Source organism: Mastomys coucha, chromosome X (genome assembly GCF_008632895.1).
Source record: "Mastomys coucha isolate ucsf_1 chromosome X, UCSF_Mcou_1, whole genome shotgun sequence".
In the NCBI taxonomy this organism is placed as follows: Eukaryota; Metazoa; Chordata; class Mammalia; order Rodentia; family Muridae; genus Mastomys; species Mastomys coucha.
This window is the reverse complement of record NC_045030.1, coordinates 134,577,292-134,595,645: the sequence shown is the minus strand read 5'-3', so window position 1 is coordinate 134,595,645 and position 18,354 is coordinate 134,577,292. Positions and strand designations below refer to the sequence as shown.

General features: G+C 36.2%; 1 protein-coding gene across 1 annotated transcript in view; it reads right to left on the bottom strand.

The window, feature by feature from the left end:
- The window catches only part of Col4a5 (collagen type IV alpha 5 chain), a 186,436-nt gene that overhangs the window by 72,105 nt on the left and 95,977 nt on the right, over nt 1-18,354 (bottom strand). Inside the window, exons 17-25 of the mRNA XM_031377745.1 lie at nt 17,963-18,016; nt 16,792-16,833; nt 14,889-15,021; nt 7,299-7,472; nt 6,890-6,973; nt 3,955-4,047; nt 2,560-2,630; nt 2,096-2,287; nt 1,034-1,202 (exon numbers count right to left, since the gene is read on the bottom strand). Coding sequence (XP_031233605.1) covers nt 1,034-1,202; nt 2,096-2,287; nt 2,560-2,630; nt 3,955-4,047; nt 6,890-6,973; nt 7,299-7,472; nt 14,889-15,021; nt 16,792-16,833; nt 17,963-18,016 — 1,012 coding nt within the window. The remainder of the gene's footprint in view (nt 1-1,033; nt 1,203-2,095; nt 2,288-2,559; nt 2,631-3,954; nt 4,048-6,889; nt 6,974-7,298; nt 7,473-14,888; nt 15,022-16,791; nt 16,834-17,962; nt 18,017-18,354) is intronic.

Below are 18,354 nucleotides of genomic sequence, written 5' to 3'. Positions count from 1 at the left end.
AAACAAAACATATGAAAAATCTCTCCCTCTCTCCCTCCGTCCCTCCTCCCCTCCCCCATTCATCTGGAACACCTATCTTCTTCTTCCCTTGAGCATCAGAACATAAATTGGGATGAGAGGGTAGCTCCATCAGCAAAGTTCCTGCTCAATATGAGTCTTTATTAAGATACTCAGCACCTATAAACCTGTAGCCCTAGAGGCACATGTCTATAACCCAAATACTGAGGGTATGGAGGGAAGTAGATCCTTGGATCACGCTGGCTAGCCAACCTAGCAATATCAATGAGCTCCAGGTTCAGTGAGGGGCCTGGTCTCCAAAATTAAGGTGCATGGTTTTGACCATCAGAACATATACATAAAAGGTACAGAGCCAAGCAGGTTATTTTTATGTATTTAGGAATTCATGTGTGTGTGTGTGTGTGTGTGTGTGTGTGTTGTGTTTAGGAATATACATATAGGAACGCACACATATATAAAACAACATTTAAAGGAAAGGGATCTAAAAATTGAAAGAGAGCAAGGGGTTTACATGGGAGATGGGAGGAGTTAGAGGGATAAAGATAAGGTAGAAAAATGTATAATTATATTATAGTTCCATTTTTAAAAATATTAATTAAAAGACTTATATACATGTGCACTTCCCAGTTACACAGATACAACTACACTAACATACAAGAACAAAATACAAATAATACTACCAACATTGACTGAAATAAATTAACAAGAAATCTCACTTTAAACAAAAACATTCCATTCCCTTCCTATAAGCATATAGATGGCCAGAGAAACACATTTCCCAAGAATTTTTTTTTTACTTTTTCTATCTATCTATCTATCTATCTATCTATCTATCTATCTATCTATCTATCTATCTATTACTTTTCTTTCTTTGTTTGTTTCTTTTTCCTTTGTTTCTTTCTGTTTTTCTTTCTCTCTATGTATGTATGTATGTATGTATGTATGTATGTATGTATGTATGTGTCTGTCTGTCTGTCTGCTTTTAAAATAGAACAAACAACCATAATAAACCTACCTGGTAATCCTGGCTGGCCTGGATTTCCAGCCACACCTTGTATGCCCTTTTCACCTATGGGGCCTGGAGGCCCAAAACCAACAGGGCCTGTAGGTCCCATATTTCCTGGGAGACCTGGTAAACCTGGGTTCCCAGGAGGACCTCTTTCACCCTTTAAAGTAATTCCACCCTGAAAATGGAAATGTTTAAGACAGAAAAACATTGATGTAACAATTTCATGTAGGTTAATATGAATGAATACAACCAGGGACATAACCCAGCCATAAGTATGTCTTAAAAGTTATGCTATATAACTGTGCTATGTTCTAATATTGAATCTATGATTACTTACTTACTCATTACATCCTTCAACAAATATTTCTGAACTCTATCTTCCAGTAATACAAGCTGAGAAACTGAGAATATCAATTTCTGCTCTCAAAACTCTTACATCCTACTATGAGTTGAGATGGTTATTGTCTATTTATCCTATTAATATATATATATATATATATATTTCGCATTCAAATATTCTGTATTGTATGTTGAATATAAAAAGAGATTGTTCATTTATGCTCAGTGTTTGGCTCTTTGGTATCTAAATCTGGCTGTCCACTCATACAACTCTATAATACTTCTATATATACAAAACAAGTTAGATTTCTTTTCATGCTTAAAAAAACCCAGAGATGTTTAGGATAAGATGAATCCCTCACTGACTACTGAGCATTTCAACTTCCTCCCCATTTAATCATAGCTAGTAATAATCAATACCATACTGAGTTAAGAAGGAGTTTATAAAACTGAAAGAAAACAGTAAGGAAACTCTAGTATTAATGTACCATTTCAACATAAAATCATATTACTTTAGGCATTAGTAGAGTAGTCATGTAAGTACTAGGCTCCCTTTTTATTTTAATTTAGCAAGTGCTTTTTTGGGGGGGGTAGAGAGTATTGAGAATTGAATTTAAATACTCCACACACACCAAGTACAAGTTTTACCAGTGAGATAGAACCTCATCCTGTAGGAAACATTACTAAATGACAATTTGGCATAAAAGCAAAAATATCAATCCAACTCACAGGCTCTCCTTTGGGGCCAGGGAGTCCTGGCAAACCATCCTTTCCAGGACTACCAGGTAGACCAGGAAGCCCTGGAGCTCCAGGGGAACCCAACTCTCCTTTGTCACCTTTCATTCCTGGAAGAGTGAGGACATCCCCAGGGTCACCCTTAGACCCTGGAAAGCCTGGAGCACCTGGAGGTCCAGGTATGCCCTGAGTTGAAAGAAAAAAAGTGGGAGACGAAAGAAAAAAAGGAAATCAGAATTTTTTTCTAATATTTTTCCCTCCAATTTGTTCCATTAACCCATACAATATCATTTACCATACAAAGTAACATATTAAGTAAGGATGGCAAAGCAGAGAGAGGGAAGGAATAAAGTAAATTATAATTTAAATGAAATTTATATGTATCTGTTCATAAGTGAAAATCAAAGAGCAGATGGCATCTTCCAGTACTTTGCAGCTTATAATATAATAAAGCTTACTGGCAATCCTTTTGGACCAGTTGTCCCAGCTTGTCCTTTGTCACCCTTCTCTCCAGGGATTCCAAGAGATCCTAAGACACACATAGATCAGGTGAGCACTGAGCCTTAAAGCCCCCAATCACATGCATCGAGAAATCAGCACATCATCAACTTCAATTATAAACTGAGAACTCTACCACCACATGTAACCAATTCTTTCCTCTTTCATGTTCTCAGTAGGCAGAAATCATACTTTCTTATGAATTAATATTTAACAGCACTTACAGCCTTGCATTCCCAGGTATTTCTAACTCCAGAGTACTCTTTTGCAAAGTTTGCAGCTGCTGGAAACTGTGAGGTAGTGCATGAGTGCCTATACCCATCCTATTTCCACTGGGAGAAGACAGGAAAGGAGCCTGCTTATCTTAATTATCAGTTGTACAATCTTCCTTTACCTTTGCTAGCCCTTTCTTTGGTTTGCCATTCCTTAAGATTTGGTTTAAAAGATCTGTTTAGTACCAGACGTTACAGGAAAAAAGTTTCCAAAGCAATAGTTGCTGTACAGATGAATTTCTGCACTAACTACATTACTATTATTTTCTGGTTAGTAGTTTAAAAGGTAATACTTGCATACTGCTATGAAGTGTTTAATCCAGTGCTACTGAATCATACTTGGGGATGGGATCCAATAATCTGAATTTTAGCAAGACCACTGTGTGATTCTTACTTATTCCCAAGTTCAATACAAACTAGACTGGAACTACGGCTATATTACTAGCTCCTAGCAGCAACTATGAGACTTGTTAAAGGTGTTTCCTAACTCCTAATGATTTTGTGTCATTCATAGACATATTAGATTGGTAATCAGTCTGGGATCTATTATCAGCCTGTACACACATTTTATATAAAACCTCAAGAAGATGCAATATTAGCATATGTAAAGAGTTAATGGAGTGGAATAGTTGCGGTTCTGAAAAATGATTCAAACTTAGGAGGAAGGCCATATATGTAGAAAGAATATTGGCAGCTGGTTCCCAGAAGTTTCATAGAAACCTTGTTCCTTAATGACAATATGTAATGTATCCCCAATGGCTCTGCTTCTGGAAACCATACTCGGGGTCCAGATAGTATGAACATTCTCCCTAGTATTCTAGAAGAAAATTCTGGCTCTAAATGTCATTTTACTTTTGGGACAATGTAATTCGTTGAATAATACCAAATGCTATGATAGAGACTATTGGTAGCTTCCAGTTATATACAGAAGTGCAATTTATTTCATAAGAGAGGCATTTCATACTCAAAAAATCTAGACAAAAGTGACTAGCTATAAAATGGTAAACTAACATCATAAAACAATTAGCACACTCAAAAGAGCCAAAATATTGTAAAAGGCTGACTATATGAAGGATATTTTACCTGGAGGACCTGGGAGACCTGGTAAACCAGGTTGGCCTGGAGGCCCTGAAATGCCAGTTCCAATACAGTTGAAGCAAGTATCACCTTTGTCACCTGGCCAACAAAAACCAAAAAAACAAAAACAAAAAACAAAAACAAAAACAAAAACAAATATTATTGGAAGGGTTACTTAAACCTTCTTTTAATGGGATTCTAAAGAAGTCAGCTGTAAGGAATAATAGCATTCCTACCCAACAGTGTGACTAGAGAAACCTATGTCTAAAATCAAATTTTAAACAAATACTGACTGCCTAGTGTATATACAGAACAACTTTAAGCATTTGTGACATACAGATAAAGAAAATAGACAAAATTTCATTTTTTTGTGAAGCTAACTTCCTAACTTCCTAAAAAGCAATAAACAATAAAGATGACAAATTATTAAATTACATATTAAATAGTTTAATATAATATGAAATCCAGTAAGCGTTTAATTGTGTATTAAAATACATTTGTAGGGGGAAAATGGAGTTAGGTGTGACTGAGTATGTGCTGGGGACGCTTTAGTGGGAGAAAGGTTGCAATTACATATAGGGTGAGGTCAGGATAGATCCCATTGACAAGATATCTACATAACAAAATGAAAGGCATGGCATTTGCATAAGAAGTACAGCATATTCTATGTACAGCCAAGGGATGGTCCATAGACCAATCTGCTAAAGTGGAATAAGGAAGTGGGACCAAGTTATAGATTTTTAAGGGCAAGAAATGGTTTATGGTTAAACATACAAGGCACACTAGACTGCAGCTTTCACTGTTACATGAGAAGCTGGTGGATATTTAACAGAAGAGCCATCATTATAACAAACTCCAAGCAGACTTAAAATAATGAATTACATATTCATCTGTTAGGCATATACCACTAGTTACTTGGCCTTTCATACTACAAGGGAATTCATGACCAAACTATACATTTTGCTTAAAGATTTAAAAACTATCCTACCCTATTCTACCTCTATCACCCTAAAAGAATTTGTGACAATCTTACAAATCTAGCTATTCCATCTACCCTTACTTGGTAAACTATCCATATTATTTACTTACTCCATTTTTCATACAATATGTTTTGATCATATTCTTTCCCCTCTCCAAACTCCTGTATACCACACATTAATCCTCCTTTTCAACATTTTAGGACAGTCTGGATTCTTTGCATTAATTATTTTTAAGGAAGCAATTCCCATTATTAAATGAGTCAATGAAACACTCCACAATATGGTTGCATTTCACAAAATTTCAGATGTCAAACAATTTGTCTCAAAAGTGCCCCATATAAAACAACTCTAAATTAAAAAAAAAGTGCCCCATAAATATCTTCACATGCATTCCTTCAATGATTTCCCTCATCATCATCTTACAACTTAATTTTCTCCATATACTCACAATTCCTCCAATTTTCTGGGATTTTTCAACTACAATGAAATTATTTATTAATAAACTAAAAAATACAAGGACCAAGAATCCATACTATAATTCAAATTCCAAAGCATTATAACACAGTCATACCTATTGCATCTTAATCAAGATCTGTTTCTTCACCTTCATAAATTATTCAGTCTCTCATATTATCAAATTCAACAAAACCTCTACCTCATAATTTGTTAATAATACAACTATAATTAACTCTATCAAAAGCCACCATTAACACCTTCAATTACTCAATTAGTGTATCACAGGTCTGAATGCTCTTCTACTGACACTGCTGCAGTATATGCAAATACTAGCATCACTCCTAAAACAAATACAAATTAATGCTACAAAAGACCCAATCAAATCATAATATAATTTCAAACTCACCCCTACCACTTAACACTAACTTCAGTCTACCATAAATAGGTAGAAATATAAGAAACTCTTAAAAACAAAACAAAAAGTAAATAATCATGTACATTAGAGTTTCCATGTAAAATTAAAGCAAGACTAATGGCAATAAAAAAACCATCATTATTTTTCAACTCTAGTGACCAAAATTTCCCCCTTTGTCATTAATATTATTAGCCACTTATATATTGATTTTCCAGCCCTAACCAATTTCAGCATGACAAAATTTACACTTATAGGGCAGCTGTTTGATACTACTAATTTATTACCACAGTCCTCTATGTAGTAGTAATATATTGTACACTAGATAAAATGCTTACATTTTAATCTGTCATGTCTGTCTGCTGGATGACTTATCCAGCATTTTTATTCAAATATAGCCTTATTTTTGATCAGCTTGTTTTTCTTCCCATGAAGAACAAGGCCTATACTATGGTCATTAACTTTCCTGAAAATACTAGGCAAGAATTTTTAAATCAAAATCTTTAGGGAAACAGGAGGGTACACAGACTACTAGGCTTTAAGATCTAACAGTAACTATAATTAGTTAAAAAAGGTACTGCTTAGGCACAAATGTAAGTATCTCTGCTCACAGCCAACCATTCGACTGAGCACAGGGTCCCCAGTAGAGGAGGTAGAGAAAGGACCCAAGGAGCTGAAGTGTTTGCAGCCCCTTAGGATGAACAACAATATGAACTAACGAGTACCCTCAGAGTTCCCAGGGACTAAACCACCAACCAAAGAGTACACATGGTGGGACTCATGGCTCCGGCAGCATGTGTATAGTAGAGGATGGCCAAGTCGGTCATCAATGGGAGGAGAGGCCCTTGGCCCTCTGAAGGTTCTATGCCCCAGTGTAGGGGAATGCCAGGGCCAGGAAGTGGGAGAGGGTGGGTTGGTGAGCAGGGGGGAGAGGGGAGGGTATAGGGGGTATTTCGGAGGGGAAACCAGGAAAGAGGAAACTATTTGAAATGTAAAAAAAGAAAATAACTAATAAAAAAAAAGGAAAAAAAAGTTAGAATACAGGGCATTCTGCTAAGGACTTTAAAGAATGAAAAGACACTTGAGATCAAACCTTTTACTCCTTGCTCTCCTTGGAGTCCTTTATCACCTGGAGATCCTGGGGGCCCTGGAGGGCCTGCTTTACAGATTTCATCACCTAAGGTTAAGGATAAAATAGCAAGTTAATTGGCGTTATGTGTTGAGAAGACTAGAGGAAAAAAGAAACAGAAAGGCTAGAAAAATACTTATTTTCAATTTTTTCTCTGTAAAAATACAACTCAGTAAGCAATATGGTATCATACTGTTGATAATCAACATGGCTTGAAGATCAATGAATGACCAAAACCACAAACTAAAAATAACAGTATAATCTCTTAGGTATCAGGAACATAAATAATGATGCCAAACTTCAGTCCTATTTACTTATAAATGAAGCACAGCAAAAGAAGAGCCAAACTTGTCAGTATAAAAACACAGCTTACTGGGTGATAACTGGGGGCCAGGAGGACCAGGAGGTCCTGGAAGGCCAGGAGCCCCAGGCTGTCCATCAAGTCCAGGAGATCCAGGAATACAAATTCCAGGGGGACCTTCATCACCTTTCTGGCCCCTTTCACCAGGATATCCAGGAGGACCAGGGGGGCCTATGACTGCTGTCCCTAAATGAGAAAAAGTACATTGTTAAAGTGAGCAAAATGATCTTATCTGACACAATTACCTCCATCCTCAAGGAGACATTAGGAATGGTATAATCTGCCTTTAATATAATATTGGTTGGATTTTCTTTTTGCATTTTTAAAACTGTACTTTTAGTAAACAAAACAATGGGTTGCATTATAGCATATATACATATGTTCATATCCACCCCCTCAATACCTTATCCATCTCTTATTCTACCCTCCCTTCCCCTCTTTTCCCCACCCAGTCTTCTTTCTGTTTCCATGTCATATTCTATAAGGCTAAATTAGATTCTGCATGGAAGAGACAATGTACACTATTTTGCCTTTCTTCTCCCCATTTGCTGCTCATGTTTTAAACCGAACTTAGCCCCTGTTCAATTCTTTTTTGTTTTAAGGTTTTCTATGATAAAAATTCTTCCTTGATTTTGCAAGGAAGAATTGTTTTAAATGATGTAACAGTTTGAGTATAAGGCATAATTATTTAAAGTAATAGCCAGGTGGTGGTAGTGCACACCTTTAAACCCAGCACTCAGGTGACAGAGAAAGGTGAATCTGTGAGTTTGAGACCAGTCTGAGCTAGTGAGTTCCATGATAGCTAGACATAGTGAGACCCTGTCTTAAAAAGCAACAAATAAAAGAAATTTTATGACTTTTTGAAGTTAATAATAAATTAATACACTCTCTTTGACATGATGTTCTACCCCTAGAAATATCATTCCAATAAGGCAGGGAAGTGGGGGTATTATGAGTTGGGGAGAAAGTTTAACAAAAACTACGGCTACATGAAAAAACATAGATGTGAGCCACAAAAGGCTACCATTCAGATATGACATGGACATTGCAAATCTGGAATACACAGCAGCTATGGATCCTTTGATAAGACTAGCTCTTCAATACTTTATCCTGAAAAACGAAAGCATCTCAAGGATCTCCTCTTTCCTGAGGGCCTTTGGAATGTTGATGGTTGGTGGAGGAGGGGTGCTACTTTTTATTAATAGTGTTGTCACTGGGGTGGGGGGAGCTAGTTAGGAAGAAGGGGTTCAAAGGGAAATTAAGAGAGATGACAGAAGTAGATGAGGCTGAGTACAATCACAGTATATCATACACACACATGAAACTGTCAAAATGCAAAGACAGTGGATACTTCAATATGATCAAATAAAACGTAACTCTGCTCCTGGGCATTTTCCAGCCTCACAGCCTATATTTGCACATCAACACACTTTATGTTTTGTTTTCAAAACTACTAAGGAAATAACTATACATTTTAAAAAATATTTTCTTTTTTTTAAGATTTATTTATTTATTATATTTAAGTACACTGTAGCTGTCTTCAGACACTCCAGAAGAGGTCATCAGATTTCATTATGGATGGTTGTGAGCCACCATGTGGTTGCTGGGATTCGAACTCAGGACCTTCAGAAGAGCAGTCAGTGCTCTTACCCACTGAGCCATCTCTCCAGACTCCTAAAAATTATTTTCTACATTTAAAGTTTTAATCTTAATTAATTTTAAGATCGATTTGTAAATTTTTCTTTAAAATCCAATTGGAATTTGGCATCTGATGGACATTAAAGGATGAGTTACTGATATAATGAACTTTAAATTATTGATCTCTTACATAAAGTATCTTGGTATATATTTAGTAATTTTTGATTATTATTCACTGTGACTATATATTTTAAATTTATACGTATGTGTGCAAACCTGAGTGATTTTATGTGCACCATTTGTGTGCTGGTACCTTGAGGGGTAAAAAGAGAGAATCAGATTCTTTGGAACTGGAGTTAGCAGTTGTAAGCCACCATGCAGGTTCTGAGAACCAACCTTTAGTACTCTGGCAGAGTAGTTAGCTCTCTCAACCCCTAAACCATCTCTCCAGACCCACTCATAAATATTTTGCAAAGGCCTGTGAAGAGTTCTTCCCTATATTTGGGGGAGTGGCTTTCACTGCTTTGTTGCTATTATCAATTTCTATACATTTATTATTCTATACTTTGTTAATGTAGTCAGTTACAGCAAGGTAACATAGAAACATCTTGGGAAAAATTAAACAGTGATAACATCATATATGATTTATAGAGAAATATGGTAATTTTAATTTAGCATTATTATAGTTTGTTCATAAATAAGATTGAATAGTTTATATTTATAGTGTTTTTCCTTGGATGGTTTGTTATCAGTGTTATTAGGTTTCCTACGTATGCCTTGAAATAAAACATGGGGATTTTTTTCCAGTTTGGTAGAATTCATACATAAAACTCTAAAAATGCCTGTAAATCAACACGTCTTCATGTATATCTTCAATCTTTCAAAATCATCTATGTTAATTGACTTACTTAGACTTCCTACTCACAACAACTTTAACTGTTTTCTTGCTTAAAGAGTTTAGTTTCACCCAACCAATGGACAGAAGCAGCTGACCCCTGTTGTTAAATTAGGGAAGGCTGAAAGAAGCTGAGGGTACCCCTGTAGGAGGACCAGCAGTTTCAATTGATATGGACCCCGAGATCTCTGGACTCTGGACCACCAACCAGGCAGCATACACCAGCTGATATGAGGCCCCCAACACACATACAGCAGACTGGACTGCCAGGTCTGTGTTCATTCAGAGATGATGCACCTAACCCTCAAGAGACTAGAGGACCCAGGGAGTTTAGATGTTAGGTGGGGTGGGGTGGGGGAATCCATATGGAGTTGGGGTGGGGTGGGGAGGAGGTATGGGATGTGGAACAGTCAGAGGGAGGATGGGGGAGCAGGTAATGGAATAAGGAGTGTAAAAAATAAATTAATAAAAAAATAAATTTAAAAAATGTTTTCATTTAAAATATCAAATATATTAGCAGATATAGTTTTCCAGTAACTTCAAATAAAAATTTATGGCAATATCCTTTTTTCTTTACTAATTTTAGTTTTTTCCTTGAGTGTATTTGTCAATATATCCTCATTTCAAACTCTTTTCCATATCATGTTTTAGTATTCATGTTCAGTTGTATCTATTTCAGTTTTCATTTTACATGTTTTTCATCCTAGTAAAGTGCTCCATTCTACATTTTTTGTGCTTGTTTCTTCTTCTTTCAGTGTGTGAGTTAAATTTAGCCCATTTTGTCTTCTTTATCATTTCTAGGGATACAGCCTCATGCTTTTTGTGTGTAATGCAAGTACATTTTACCTGGGCTATATTCCTGTTTCCCTCTTAATTTTGCTCCTTGTTGTCTGATGATAGAGTGTGGGTACTGTTTGCTCTATAGTCAAAGAATTTTGATATGAAACGCATTTTATTGTGGCTTAGCATTTAGTGGCTTAGCATTGTCATATAATGCCTACTTTATCTCTGGAAGTATTTTTAACTATATCACCGTCCAAATATTATTATAAGGATATTTGATGTTTTTCTAATCTATTGTGCTGTAGCCACAGAGAATTATACACAAGCATACACACAGTAGATTCTTTTCAAGTCAAAAAAGAGTATTTTTATAAATATTCTATATAAATTTATAGAGAATATATATTCTTTGCTTCCTAGAACATTTTTCCTCTCTTTCATACAGATAGCTTTATTATGTTGGTCAAATTATTTATATGCTATATTAATATACTCAGTGTGCTAAGGATCTGTCAATTGACCCCCTGAAGCTTATCAATTTTAGTATATAATTGAAGGTTATTCATTAGTTGTGCAAAGGTTCATGACTTTAATCACTGTGTCATTATTTATTAATACCTGAGTCATTAATGCATTTTCATTGAATTTTTCTTTCACTTGACATTAGAATTAAATAGCTTTCTTTTTCTATAAAACACTTAATTCATTTTTTGTACCTACTTTCAAGTTTCCTCTTTCTGCTTCAGATATACATATTATCCATACTATTCAAGTATTTTAACTCAATTTTACATTAGTATCATCTGGCTGCTGTTTTATCTTTTCACATTTGTTGGACTTAATGATTTACTTTTCACTATCTTTTGTGTCATATTTTATTTTCTATACATCTAGGTTTATCTTTCTGTGGCTTAATTTTACCTTCTACTCTATAAATTGATCTGTTTTTCCTCTAATTGGAGTTAAACTGTACATTTAATTTCTCTTCTTAATAATGGTACCTATACATTTGGATCTCTGTATTTAAGTCTATGTTTTCCTCTTTCTCTCGCTCTCTCCTTCTTTTCCTCCTCCTCCTCCCCCTCTCTCTTTCCCTGTCTGATGTATAAGTATCTCTTTCACTGAAGCTGGAGCTTAACAATTAGGCTAGACTAGCTGGCCAGAAAATCCCCAGAATTTTCCCATCTTACTTATATGGGATTTTTATACCAGTGTTAGGGATTCAAACCTAGCTCTTCATGTTTGTGCAGCAAACATTTGTTCCACTGAACCACTCCTAAAGACCTTAAATCTATATTTTTCTAAAAGCTTATAGTGAACAATGTTTATGTTCTCACATACTAATGAATAAAAACTAACAACTGTACCACTGGCTGATTTCTCATCCCCTCTGTATCTGCCCATACCATTAAAAAATATTCACACACACAGTCCTGGTTTTTTTACGTAAATTATATTTTTATGAACTAAGAGTTAATATGGGTTATTAAAATCTTTCTTAGTCCCCGATTCTTTTATCCTACCTCCCATCCCTACGTTATCCTGACTTTGTCACCTTACTATCTGAGAAGGTCTGGAGGAGGTAAACCCTCTAAGTATCCTATCTTCACACTAGGATGGCAGTTAATGAGAATATAGGCTCCAAAATTCATAGTTATTTCTCCTTTTTACTGTGAAACTATGCTCCATTATGTCCTACAAACTTACTGTTCCTAAGGCAATGTACCTTTTCCCCCTTAAGTAGGTATTCAAGAGTTTTTGTTTGATTGATTGATTTTACTTTTCGTACTGGCTGGTTTTGTGAGTCAACTTGACACAGGCTGGAGTTATCACAGAGAAGGGAGCTTCAGTTGGGGAAGTGCCTCCATGAGATCCAGCTGGGGGGCATTTTCTCAATTAGTAATCAAGGGGGGTAGGGCTCCTTGTGGGTGGTGCCATCCCTGGGCTAGAAGTCTTGGGTTCTATAAGAGAGCAGGCTGAGCAAGCCAGGGGAAGCAAGCCAGTAAGGAACATCTCTCCATGGCCTCTGCATCAGCTCTTGCTTCCTGACTTGCTTGAGTTCTAGTCCTGACTTCCTCTGGTAATCAACAGCAAGATGGAAGTAAGCTGAATAAACCCTTTCCTCCCCAATTTGCTTCTTGGTCATGATGTTTGTGCAGGAATAGAAACCCTGACTAAGACACTTTTGTTTGTTTAATTTTATTTCTAAATTCTGAAATTTCCACGTCATGAGCCTATGAGTCTCATGGTTATGTGGCTTTGTAATTTTTTTGTTACTTTACTCTTTGTTAGTGGTTAACAATCTTTTTCACAGTGGAGGGTGTGTGTGTGTGTACACACATGTATACGCGCATGTACGTGTGTACTTGTACAACATGTACTTTAAACAGGTGGGAGGTCACAGCCATTACTTGTTTTCAAATACTGTTTCTTGCCCCATTCTTTTGTACTTCAACACATACATTGATAGTACTGGGAAATACAACTTTTCCCCTAAGCATTATAATTTTCCTTTATATTCTTCAACTCCTGAACTCTTCCTATATACTGGGAAAATGCCTCATTTTAATTTTCAAGGCATGACAAATATTTAGCTCACCACTTTAAGATGAGGAATAAAAAGTACACGTTTAGACCACAGTGAAACTCACGCTTATTAGCTTCTTCCTTAGGAGGTGCCACTTTCTTCAAGACAGCTTTTTGTTAGTTACACATTTTTGCATGAAGAGGAACTATAATTCATTGAATACATGTGTGTGGCAGATACTGAAACAGATACAATTGTGAATTTTGCCTAAGATCTTACAACTTAATAAGCAGGATATATAAGGGCACTTTAATTTGCAGCTAAATTATAAGTGCTACAGAATACACTGAATCTCCTAAGGGAATAACATAAAGTTTTATTGTGTGGTGAAATCACCATGCAGATTTCTAATTCATTGATTCTGGAATTCTAAGTGGACAGTGCTGGTTAGTAATGTTATATAGGAAACGTAGAAATGGTAGGTTTGCTAGGTCAGTATTCTGTCCCCTGACAAAATGAAAAGTGTGATGATTCATGTACAGGATCAAATAGCTGTTTGGTACAATATATTTTTAACAGAAGGTAAAATTGATATTTACAGCATTTAAGTAGGCTTTTTGAAAGTACATGTGAAGAATTTGTTGGGACACACAATACAGATTTGTCATACTTGGTCATTTAGAAAGTCCTCATTTGGATATGGGAGATGTCTAAGTGTGTAAAGTGCTTTTGAGAAAGCATAAGGATCTGAGGTCAGATCTATAGAAACTATTAAGAGCCTGGAATGGTAATAATGATAATATAACTTCAATTCTGGTGAAGCAGACAGATCTTGGATGCTAACTGACCAGCAAGCATAGGCTTGCTGAGTAAGCACAGACTTGCTTAATGAGGAAAAAAAATACAGAAAGACTTTTCAATGTCACCTTATGGCATCCACAGGTGCTCACATGGGTGAGTTCACCTACACACAAACATATATCATACACAACATACAAGGTGTAAAGCCTAAAATATTCATGTCATCCACTGTCATGCCCAGTCAAACCAATATGATAAACTTGTATGTATGGGTTACCTCACTCAGAATGATATTTTCTAGTTCCATCCATTTGCCTAAGAAATTCATAAATTCATTGTTTTTAATAGCTGAGCATACTCCATTGTGTAAACGTACCACATTTTCTGTATCCATTCCTCTGTTGAGGGACATCTGGGTTGTTCCAGTTTCTGGCTATTATAAATAAGGCTGCTATGAACATAGTGGAGCATGTGCCCTTATTACACGTTGGGGCATCTTTTGGGTATATGCCCAGGAGTAGTACAGCTGGGTCCTCCGGTAGCTCAATGCCCCAGTGTAGGGGAATGCCAGGGCTGGGAGGTGGGAGTGTGGGGGAGCAACCTCATAAAAGCAGGGAGAGGGAGGATGGGACAGGGGATTCTGGAGGGGAAGCCAGGGAAGGGGATAACATTTGAAATGTAAATAAATAACATATTCAATAAAAAAAGAAAGAAATGAAACCACTGTATAGTAATTAGAGTGAGAGTGAGAAATTATTGCTCACTTTAGTGGAAATAATCAGTAAGAGTGGTCAAGATTTTATGTGCATTGTAAAATGTAAAATTGGTTCTAATATAATAAAAGTATGTTGTATGTATTTCTGCAATCTCAAAGAATTAGTAAAGTTGTCACATCCAATAATTGTATGTATGGGTTGGCTAATTGTAAGCACAGAGCTATAACCACAATCTCTTCTACCTGGAGGTCCAGGAAAGCCAGGTGGCCCTTGCATTCCAGGAAGTCCTCGCTCTCCCTTTTCTCCAGGCAAACCAGGTAGCCCGATATTTCCTTTTTCTCCCATAGTCACACCGGTTCCAGGTGCAGGAATTACCTTTTTATGGAAAAAGGAATTCAGGAATTCAATGAAGAAGAAGCTTGCTCTTCTAAATGTAATTAAGCAGCTACATGTAATTATAATGCTTTATTTTCATACAGTCCTTAGAAATGAAATCATTGAAACTATCACATTGAGTCTCCGTAAGACTGTCACATAGTAGTCACCTCTATCACTTTTACCCTCGACCAATGAAGAAACATGTAATACCAACATTAAGTCCAAGGCTTACAAAGCTAGAAGTGGGTTTTGCTGTCTCTTCTCATATTATTCATAATATTCCAGTCACCTGAAGCTTCGCAATTCTTTCCAAAACCATGACAATGTCTGTCCTCATCTCACATATTAAGCTTATTTCCTCAAATCAACTTTTCTATGTAAACTATTTGTCCTAAGAACATCACTTGCCTACTTAACTGTATGCGACACTACTTGGAACCCTAAACTCGGTCAAACCACTTCCTTCAGTCTCGCTCTTACTGATTTCTTTCCCTATTATTTCTAGCAATGAATTTATATCTCTAAAGGCTGTCTGGTTATAACCACTTTGTGCACATTTACATCAGTGCCCTTTACATATGCCTTCCAAACATCTGCTGCTCACACATCACTCACTCTTTGTTGAAAACACCCCATCTCTTTCAGGAATACCCCTATCTTCTACATCCTCTCATGGCTTATTTGTATTCTAAAGGATTTCCCCAAAATAAAGAATTTCAAGTTGATCTGGCATACAAACTAATACCTGCTATGATATTTCACTCTAACTATATCCAATGGACATAAAAATATTCATAAACAAGAAGAGACTTCAAAGTTTTAAGATACAAAATGAGGGTAATGGACCCAAAGGGGAAGTATGATGCACTCTTAGAAGTTCCTTTCTACTCCTGATTTTATTGTCTCATTTTCTAAAGAGATTTTTTTTTTTTTGAGAACTGATTTTGAACTGGAAACTCAAGTGAAAGTAGATAAAAATTATCTAATATCTATTAAGCATGGCCTTATTAGGTTTAGTAGAATTCTATGTATTCCTATCTGAGACTCATTAGGGTAAGAAGAACTGAAATGTCAGGAGTATAGAAGATTTATAGCACCCACTGCTGTGGATTAAGTGCAGTGTTAAATCTAGAGAGTTAGCAAATTTCAACCCAAAACATTGGGTAATCCTCAACAGTGTTCTTTTTTATTCTTGATGTACTTGGAAATATACATGACTTAAACTCCATCAATGTAAATATGATGGAAAATCTGCACTACCACCTCCTCCCAGATATAGCAATTTCTTACTTGTTATCTAGAGCCCCAGAAAGCACACACTCAGGAAGGGAGAGAAGTGTGAATCAGACAATTTCAAATTGAGCAGATCTATTAGGACTAAATCCATCTTTGCCCTAAGCACTGCAGGGGGAACCACCAATTCCTGGTTCCCCCCAAAATCCTTTCTCTGAACCCTTTGAAAGCAGCAGTTGCGCCACCTGCTGGTTACTTAAGAAACGAGTTGACAATCATGATGCAAAACAACAATGTATAATTTTGGACCTTAATTATGAAACAGTAACACAGAGGCAGATCCGTATAAAAACTTTAAGGTTAACATGGATTATTAAACAAAACAAAACTATAATGGCTTCCAAGCCAGTAGAAGTTGATAATGACTTGGATTTTTATGTTCTGTGAGGAACTGATCGGGAGTGCATAGCTCGGGTACAAAAATGATGATGTAATATTAAATTTGAGAAATGAATTCGTAAGAGAAAAACTTACAAGTCCGGGAGGCCCAGGTGGGCCAATATCACCCTTTTGGCCCTGTTCAAGGCAATGGTATAACATACAATTAGTAAGAATGATGTGACAGTATGGATTTCCTCAAGTAATAATGGAGTTTCATAAAGACACATTCATAAAGAAATCAAATGCAAAGTATAACATAAGTTAATGAAATGCTAGCTTAAGCCTGCAAAGACGTTTGATCTTGGCTCAGATAGACTGGTTATATAATCCTGACCAAAATGAATTAACCTCTCTAGCTTACTTAAAAGCTGAAGACACTGTACAGATTCCTAGCAGCAACATGCTTTGTCATAAAAGAAGACGACATTGTCATAAAAGAAGAAAGCAGCATATTATTGTTATTTTTCAGGCCAAGACTTAGGAATACATTTCTCTCTCACTCTTCTGGTTCTAGGAAAGTTACTCTGCATCATAAGATACTAACTGAGAAAGAATCCCATCTGAGTATTTGATCTCTCCCTTTATTCCAATTAGGTCTTTTAGTCTAAACTAAAACTTGGATCTAGTTTAAAGAGAAACCATCAGTAAAATATGTGACTTCTGGATAACTCAAGTTTGCTTTATTTTTTTTTTCAATTTGGTTTTGATACAAAGCAGTTAGAGAACAGAGGACATGGAGGACTAAATATTTTGTGATGTGCTAAAAATAGGGTAACTGTGTTTTGCACATGCTTTCAGAGTCACTTTTAAAATTGGTAACTAAATAAATGACCTCAGTCAGGCTGATCAGTGTAATGGCAAAACTACAATGAATTAGCCACAGATTAACAAACAATGATTACATGCAGAGTGGAAACTTTTAGAGGACAAATTCTAATTTTACAACTCTAAACTTTTCAAGGGAACCTCACTGCAATGGTGGCCAATCCTCCTCGGAAAGGATTTGCTGATATATGCTTGCAGCAAAGGCACTGTCATTCTAGTGCAAACTCAATCAATCCCATGCATTTTCTCCATCCGCACTGTGATTTAGAGCAATGCAAGAAAATTTAAAAGAAAGGACATAAAAGGAGAAAAATGGGTAATGAAGGCAGGAATACAAATACTAAGTAATTATGATTTCACTTATAATCCAGTATCAGCAGGAGTATAGATTACTGTAATAAGAATAAAAGCAGACACATCCCAATGCAGAAGTTCTTACCTTTTCACCATCTCTTCCTGGTTCACCAGGGTAACCAGGATCACCAGGCAAACCCTTTAAAACAGAGAATGGGGTACATCAGAAAACAGGGCAAAGTTAGCAAGATGCCAAAAATTATGTCCTCCAACAAAAGTAATGAGAACATAAGCTAAAGTAGTCCATCAATAGAAGAGATGATTCAGTCCATGAAAATACAGTTATCTGACTTTCTACAAAGATTATGAGAAACAACATTTGAAAAAGAGAAGTATTTTCAGCAAGTGACTCTGGATAACCTGGATTTCAATACTCAGAAGAACGCAACTAGATTCCTTTCTCTCCCATTGTACAAAATCCACCTCTAAAGAGATCAGTTACCCTAATATAAGATTTAACATTCTAAAAGTACTAAA